Below are 8,914 nucleotides of genomic sequence, written 5' to 3'. Positions count from 1 at the left end.
CTGGGGTCTGTGTTGGGAACTTGGAGAGCGTCATTGCTGCCAAGTCAGGCTGAGAATTCAAAGTGAACAGCTCTTGCCTTGCTTTGGTTTGATCATGCCAGAAACATAAAAAGGGCTTTCAGTTTCTAAAGCGGTGCTGAAAAAGCCATTCCCTTTTGCTTATTTTGCATTGGACCTTTTTTCAGTTCTTTTTCCAGCAGTTTTTCAAAGCTCCCTACTTGTAATAGTTTAGACTATTTTCTCCTCATTAATAAACTCAGGATATCTTTTTGTTCTTTTGATCAGAAATGATGTAAGTACCATTTCTGGTGAAAGAATGGGATGGGATTTTTGTTAAAAGTTGAAAATAGATCTACATGATATATTTGCCACTTAATTTGTGAGGCTATATGAAGCTCTTAATGAGGAAGGTGCAACAAACTGTTTGGAGAAATCTGATTAAAGTGATGTTAGTTCTAAAGGTTGATGTGTATGGATAAGAAATAACCCATTACACTGTCCAAGATGCATTGAAGAGACAGTAATGTCTTCGAAACAACTCAGATTATTCTGAGGAAGGAGGGAACTGAAGCCTTTCTAAATATTCGTTCTTTAATTTTTTTAGACAGAAGCAGTACAAAATTACAGTATTTGCTGCTGTTAAAGGAGATGTGTACAGCTGCATCTCATAGTGTTCTGACTTAAAGTTTGGGGTTTTTTTTGAGGCTAAGTGCAGGAATGAAATGTCTACTTAAAATTCACTTAAGAATTGGACAGAGTTGTCAGCACATGTTACTATGGATCAAAAGCTTTATTCTGAAGATGGGATACTTAAGCGAGACTCTGGTGTAGCTTACACACCTGCCTCTGCTTTTCTTTCTATGAGATTTTAGGTGATTCATTTGGAAGCTTAGAATAAGAAACCACATCTGAAAATGTTCTGAGAAGCAAGTAGAACCGTGGCATCCTGTGTGTGGTTACATTAAAGAACACTAAGCTTGAATTTAATATGTTGGGGATCATGATTATTGTGAGGTACAGAAGTACAAAATAAAAATAATTAAAAAAATTGTTGATACATATGTAAATTAATTTAGGGTATAACTTTTTCCTTTACAGGTGACAGAATTATAAAAGTCAATGGAGAAAGTGTTATTGGGAAGACATATTCTCAAGTCATTGCTTTAATACAGAACAGGTAAGATGCTAGTTTTTAATTACATGCCACATTTATTTTTTTGTATGCTAAGCAGGAAGTGACCACTTTGGTGGTTTTGAAACAGTCATCATATGTTTAAATGTTTCTTAATACACACAGTTTTACTATTTCTGTTTTTGTCTATTTACTGTATACTGAGAAAGGTTTGAGAATGTATGTGTTGAATTGTCACAGTCCTTTTATGTCAGTAGTCATCCCTTGTTAGCAAATCACATTGGCAATCATGGAGGAACGTTGCCTGAACTTAAAATAAGCATATTAGGTATACATACATGTGTATGTCAATTTAAAAAGAAAATTGAAAAATCTGATCTGATAACTAGAAGTCAGTGTATTTGGTAAAGGAAAAATTTTATCCTAGTGTACATCTGCAAAACATCTGCAGTACATCTTGGCTTTCCTCTATTATGCAGCAAATTATGAACCTTGCACAGAGTTGAGGAAATGGTAGTATTTGGTGCTCCTGCAAGTCCCGAGGACTTGTGAAATCTGAACATTCACTTTTATGTCTCATATCTTCCTCCATTTTCACAGGGAAGATGCATTATCGTAGAATCTTTTGGGTTGGAAGGGTCTTTCAAAGGTTGTCTAGTCCAACCTCCCTGCAGTGAGTGGGGTCAACTACATGAGGTTGCTCAGAGCCCCAGCAAGCCTGACCTTGAGTGTTTCCAAGGGTGAGGCATCTACCACCTCTTTGGGCAACCTGTTCCAATTAGCAGCAGCAGCATAGAAAATTTTTTTCTAAATATATCTCATATGTTGCATTCTTCTTTTAGTGAATCCTCCTGCAGTGAGACTTTGTTATGCTTACAGTTAAAAATAGGAAAAATAAGATCCAAATATTCCTATTTCAGTGGAGTCTTTTAAAAGTATTTAATTCAAAATACATAATATCTCAGGCACGTTTATTTTTTTTGAAACAGAAAACCCCCTATGTTCAAAGGTGTGATGTAATGTAGATTGAAAAGCGTTTTGTGTCATCAGCTCTTCATCTATAAGAGCTGGGAATATGGAATCTGTCTTTTTTTTTAAAGACCTTTACTGGAGATAACACTAGCCATGTATCCTTTTTTCCTTTGGTATTTGTACAGGCAGCACAATTGTACAGAATTTTAGACCCCAAAACGTGGGACATGACTTTACATGCCCGCCTGGTACATCATTCAGTTCAATCTCTTAATCAAAAAAAGAGAAAGACCGGTCACATATTCCAGTGGCCTACACAGTCAGGGTTTCTTAATTCAAGGTCTGCCTGTGAAACAAGTTTTATTTTTCAGCCTTGTGGGTGTAGGTAGCAAACCGTCCCAGGAGGACGCAACCCCTGCCCACTGTGGAACGAGGCCTTACCAGTGATTTTGTGGTGCCACCAGGAATGGTGTAGTGCATGCTACATCTCTCCCCCTGATTTCCATGGGCGCAGAGAACATGAAAGGATACTATTGTTAGTTAAGAGAGGAGAACAATTTGTTGTCTTGAGCCAGATGTGAACATCACAGAAGATCTTAACAGAAGGTGATGTGTATCCTTGAGTGTTCCATACAGAAAATCTAGCTATCAGGAAGTCTTCAGCTGAATCTCTTAAGATAAACAGATAAATATTAATTCTGATCCATAAAAAGAGTTCAGACTCCAGATCCGGTGTATCTTCCTTGTAGCTTACAGGCAGTGCTTCTCATGTGATTAAAGAACTAACTCTCTCTAATTCTTTATTTGAAAACAGTATTTTTGAGATCAGAGCAGCGTATTCTGCACATAAAGTATTTTATTTCTTGTGCTCCCGTATCATGACAAGTAGAATTATGTTATGGTGTCTGTTTGTTGCTCTGACGTACTGTTCTTGAATCAGCATAGCCGTCCCGGGTCAGACTGATGGTCTTTTTATGTCAGAATCCTCTCTGATAATATCCAGTAATGGATTCTCAGGAGAAGATTATGAAAAAACACTGAAGCTATAGAATGATGTTTAATCAGGTAATATGAGTCAACTTTCCAGAAATCCTTGGGTTAGGAACTTGCTCAACCGAAGGTTTTATCTGCATCACTTGATTTAATAAGTCTGGATAGATTGGTCTTGCATAAGTTCACTTTTGAATGTACCTAAACTCTTCATATTAAAAAATACCCAGTGACACAGTTCTTGCTCTGTTTTTTGTCTTATCTAATCTCTCATCCAAGACACCTTAGTTTCTTTAGTAGGCTTTGTGCAAGCAGCTTGCTGAAAGGCCTTTTGAAAGGCAAAGTCGTCAGTTGAATCTCTTTTATAAATAACTAAAGACAATTTTTTTTACAGTCTCAGTACATTGTGTGATGGTTTTCTAGACATTTTAATTACCAGATTTTGAAATAATTTTTAATTACGCTTTCAAACATATTGCTGACTGTAAATGCTTTTTCTTTTGTAATTTTTCTGATCCTCTTCAGAACAGTTTTGAAGGATACAACATTCTTCCCTACCCTCAGTGTTCAATTGTTTTGTGATGAAACTCAGTTTGGACTTTCTGATACTTGAACTATATTAATCCTGCAGCTCTATTGCCTTAGCTGCTTATTATTTTTCTAGAAAGTTACTGAATTGTAGCTGTTTGTCCTCATATAAATGCTGCAGACATCAGAACTTAGCTGCCCTAAATGAAGTGATCACCATAAATTCCATTGGGACTTATGGGTGGGCTATAATTCAGCCGCGTTTTGTACTGTTGTCAGAAAAGTTTCAAGCTCTGTCTAGAGTGTTACCTATTTTGCTCTGGCTGGAGATAGCAACTTACATTGATTATTTCCTCTGGAAGGTGAAAGGCATGTGTCTGAAGAGAATTATTAGAAATAACTGTGTCTCATAAGAGTAGTCCTGTGATCACTTTTAAGTCTACCCATAGTTGTTAGTGTGGTCCGTTAAGAATTTATTCTCATCTGGTTTTCATAATCAGCTTGCAGATACATTGATCACTAATGCAAAGTCCATAATTAGTGTATGGTTCTAAATAAAACAGATTCTGAGTCTCAACTTTTCTTTTGTTTTAAATGGTGTAGAATTTGAATGATTAAGTCTGTTCCTCGTGTTTGTCTTTGAAAATTCTTTTTGAAAGTATTGGGATTACAACGAATGTGCAGAGTTCAGCTACTGAATCCATTTCATTAATACAAAATAATACATCAAAAGATAGTCTTTATGATTAGTGCTTTAGTTTGATGACTGACTCAATAAATTCAAGTCTCAGAATGTGTAATTAAAGTCTGTTGCATGATAGGTATCTGAGAATTCACAATACTATGTCTAATATCTTAGTGAAAAGTGCCACTTCCTGTGTGGTGGTTCTTATTAACACTTTCTAGTTCATAATTTACATGCACACTATATGGTACAACACACCAAAAGTATTCCTTAATACTTTCTGTTTCTAAGAAAAGAATTGAAAAACATTCTAAGAGCACTTCACAAAATGTTAAGTATCAAGATCCAAATTGTCTTCAGAAGGTTCTGCAGACAAACTGGAATAGAATAATTTAGTTATCTGAATGATATAAAACAATATTCCTGAATGGAACCCTTTCCTCTTTTGGATGACCACTAAAAATGGTGTTAGATTGTGGAAATGGACTTAATCTCTTTTTAAAAAAAAACACAAACCAAATGACAAAACACAAACAAAAAAGCACACAAAATATTTGTATGGGAGAATAGTTTGTTCAATGTAAAATTATATTCTTTATTAAATTAGTTGAAGAGGAGGATCAATGCTATTTATAATATTTTCGACTTCCAAAGTCTTATTCTGTAAAAAGCATTGATTACTATTAAACCATAAGTTGCCTGATAGAATTTATACATGCATGCTACCCCAAAGTAGAAATGAAATCTCAACATTTCACTCAAAATACCTCGAGCTATGGTATTTCTTTCATACTCTTTTGCAACTGATAAATAGTTTAATATCTGTACAAAGGAGTTTAGGCAGAAGTCAGCTCCTGATGCCACTACTTTCAAAGAACCATTTTAAATAGTTTTGCTGTTTATGCATTCGGTCAAAAGGTATTGTAAAATTCACATACAGTACAATCAATGTTGTGTTTCATCAAATTCAGTATTCTATAAAATCTTTAAAAAGCTTTTGAAGACTTACTTAGTTTTTCCTAGCTGTGGGTAGACTTAAAATGAAGAACATAAATCTATCACTACTGGTCTTTGGGTTTACAACTAAGGTAATTTATACTGCTTGGAGGCCACTTTTTTTCCAAGATGAATAATAGTTTAAAAAGATTATGAAACCAAATACCCTTACTCTGCTATTTTGGAATGCAGCCTTATGTCTCCGGTTGCTAACAAGTGGAAAAGGAACCATAAAATTTCATATAAAAAAGCATAATAAATCACACGTTCCATGCTTGAGAAGTTGACTTTCCTTTCTGCAGAAACAAACTGGGGTCCTTCTTAATGCTTTCATAGACTGTTCTGTGTTCCCTGATGACCGGCCTCTGTGCTGGTTTTGTCTTTTCTCAGCAAATGCATTGTACGAATAACGTACCTTAGAACTTAAGAGGGGGGAGAAACAAAACTGATAAATACAGTGTATTGGCTTAATACACCAGTTTTGGTGAGAACACAGATGCACACTTCAGTCAGATTTCTGTTCTGCTCTTACTTGCTAAGACTCTAATAAAAATCAGTGTTCATTTCTCTTGTGTAAAGTAATCTGACAGAACAGCTGACTGGGAATTTTGAAATTGTTTTGGTCTATGCAAGTTAATGGTTCATCTTTGTAAGAAGAATTTAAAGCCTTTTCCAACAGTTAATGTGTGGTGGTTTTTTTTCTGCTTGTTTCAGTGACAGCGTATTGGAACTTAGTGTTATGCCAAAAGATGAGGACATCCTTCAATTGGTATGTTTATGAAGCTTATATTCAGACAATATATCAACTAGAGAAAAATACCTTGCTGTTGGTTACAATGTCTTTGAACTGTGCTACCTGCAAATAATTAGTTTTCCTTCATCTCTCTGTCACTCCTTAAATATTTTCCTACTTGTTTCTCATCTCTGAAATTTCCGAGGAATGCAAATATAGGGGAGAATATCTTCACATGATAGGTCTATCATCTTGTTAAAAAAAAAGAAATAAAAATCTTAGAATAGTGTTTTTATTTCTATTGTATTTTAATTACTTTCCTTATGTTAGAATTTGTGAAATTGATTGCTGTCTTTAACTAGGTTATCTAATTCTAAAGAAGTTGGGAATCATTACTAAATTTGAACTAAAAAAAACTAGTATATGACACTTAGAATTAGGTTTTGTTAATAACTCAGTAATTGTCAGTGGATTTCCAGGAAAGAAGTGGTGAATGTGCTGAAGGTTATTACCAAAAGTTTTAATTGTAACTGCTGTAAATATTTTCTTACACTGGTGCCCATATGTTCTGAATTTGAACTGAGGTCCTGCATACACAGTGAGAATTCATCTCCCATTTAGTGTCTCCAAGTCCAAAAGAGCTGTGAATAAAATATGATATGTAAGTTCATATTGTGAAGAATAAGAAAAAGACCTAATGTATTGATATGCTTTATAGTTTATTTTTAACTGAAAGTAGAGGAAACTTTCTGGTTAGTATTTGGAAAATTTTACTTTATGATCCATACACAAATAGCAAGACTTCACTTTAGATAACAATTAAGAAAAACCTGTGGGTTTCGCTAGTTGTTTTCCAGTATTAAAGGACAAGTTAATGGGCAAAGAAAAAAACATAAGAAAACTGTTTCAAGCTGAAAGTGGAGATTATTAAGGAACTCAGCCAGCTAAGCCAATGAGCCAAGATTGTTAGAAGTGATATTTTGAGGATGTTTGATAGAGAAATCCAGTAATTCCACAGAATATGTTGGGGGCACAGAGTGAGTTTGGTTACATGAATGAGTGGAAGGGAAAAGCTGAGGGTTTGGGGTTGTATTTTGGTTTTTTGTTGTTTTTTTTTATTTGTTTGGAACTGTGAATATGTACACTGCAGAATAGCTGCACCTTTGAAATGACGTGAATGGGCACATGCATCTTATATGGTCTTGTAGCCATAGCAGTCTAAGGATCTGGCCAAGGCAGAATCACAGCATGTCAGGGGTTGGAAGGGACCTTGAAAGATGACCTAGTCCAACCCCCCTGCCTGAGCAGGATCACCTAAAGTAGGTCACACAGGAATGCGTCTGGATGGGTTTGAATGTCTCCAGAGAAGGAGACTCCACAACCTCCCTGGGCAGCCTGTGCCAGGTCTCTGTCACCCTCACAGTGAAAAAGTTTTTCCTAATGTTTTTGTGGAACCTCTGTGCTCCAGCTTGTACCCATTCCCCCTTGTCCTTTTGTTGGACATCACTGAGAAGAACCTGGCTCCGTCCTCCTGACACTCCCCCTTGACATATTTGTAAACATTAATGAGGTCACCCCTAAGCCACCTCTACTCCAAACCCCAGCTCCTTCAGCCTTTCCTCACAAGGGAGATGTTCCACTCCCTTCATCATCTCTGTGGCTCTGTGCTGGACTCTCTCCAGCAGTTCCCTGTCTCTCTTGAACTGAGGGACCCAGAACTGGACACATTATTCTAGATGTGGCCTCACCAAACAGGGTCGAGGGACAGGAGGACCTCTCTCAACCTACTAGCCACCCTTCTTCTAATACACCCCAGGGTGCCATTGGCCTTCTTGGCCACGAGGGCACATTGCTGGCTCATGGTCATCCTGCTGTTCACCAAGGCGCCCAGGTCCCTTTCTCCTACGCTGCTCTCCAGCAGTTCAGTCCCCAACCTATACTGGAACTTGGGGTTGTTCTTTTCTAGGTGCAAGAGTCTATGCTTGCCCTTGTTGAACTTCATAACATTTCCCCCTGCCCAACTCTCCAGCCTGTCCAGGTCTCTCTGAATGGCAGCACAGCCTTCTGGTGTGTGAACCACTCCTCCCAGTTCTGTATTACCAGCCAAGTTGCTGACGGTGCACTCTGTTCCCTCATCCAGGTTGTTGGTGAATATATTGAATAGTACTGGTCTCAGTATTGACCCCTAAGGGATTCTGCTAGATATTTGTAGGTATTTGTAGGCTTAAAGTTGAACGCTTGTATTTGGCTGGGCAAGAAGCTGTTAAGTACATGAAGTACAAGCTTCAAGTTAAGGACAAATGAAAAATGATTGGACTTTAACTTGTTATATCAAGTGAGATAATGAAAGTAGAGGAAAAAAGGCAATTGTTGCATTTAGACTAGAGAAGGATATTAATAAAAAGAAAATAAGGTCATTCTTCTGGAGGAGGTTGAGGAGTAGAAGAAAGAGGAAAAAATACCTGACTGTGGGAGTTCTAGGAGAAAAAAATCTGAAGATATGTGTGGGAATAATTTCCAAGTGTCATTTTAAAAAAGTATCTTTTGAGTTGCAGGATCTGGTAGCCTTGTGAATTCTGTATGTGAGGCTCCTGCTCTTCAGGTAGAGGTTTGAGAAGTGGAGTCATCATTTTGCAAAAAATGCTTTGCATTGCTTCTGTAGCTTGAATGATTCCTTCTGACAGTTGTTTGCTGTTGGATTCTGTAGGTACGTGATTATGATACAACACAAAGTCAGTGCTCCCTTTTGCTGTGATGCATTTGTTTGGATAAAAGTGGACTTGTCTTGAGGACGGTCAGTTCCACAGAGCATCTGCTAGAGGAAAGCTGTGAAGAGACAGATATTTTCTGTAGTCCACAAGACTGAGCACTTTATGTA

At 37.0% G+C, this 8,914-nt stretch overlaps 1 protein-coding gene across 1 annotated transcript in view; it reads left to right on the top strand.

Moving 5' to 3' along the window:
- Positions 1-8,914, top strand: part of LOC104276913 (rho GTPase-activating protein 21-like) — a 67,652-nt gene that overhangs the window by 20,119 nt on the left and 38,619 nt on the right. Inside the window, 2 exon segments of the mRNA XM_009873385.1 lie at positions 1,099-1,177; positions 6,018-6,072. Of these exon segments, the coding sequence (XP_009871687.1) occupies positions 1,099-1,177; positions 6,018-6,072 (134 nt within the window).

This window comes from Apaloderma vittatum, unplaced genomic scaffold, assembly GCF_000703405.1.
Source record: "Apaloderma vittatum isolate BGI_N311 unplaced genomic scaffold, ASM70340v1 scaffold8867, whole genome shotgun sequence".
NCBI lineage: Eukaryota > Metazoa > Chordata > Aves > Trogoniformes > Trogonidae > Apaloderma > Apaloderma vittatum.
Note: the sequence above shows the minus strand (reverse complement) of the source record. Positions and strands in the feature narration are given on the sequence as shown.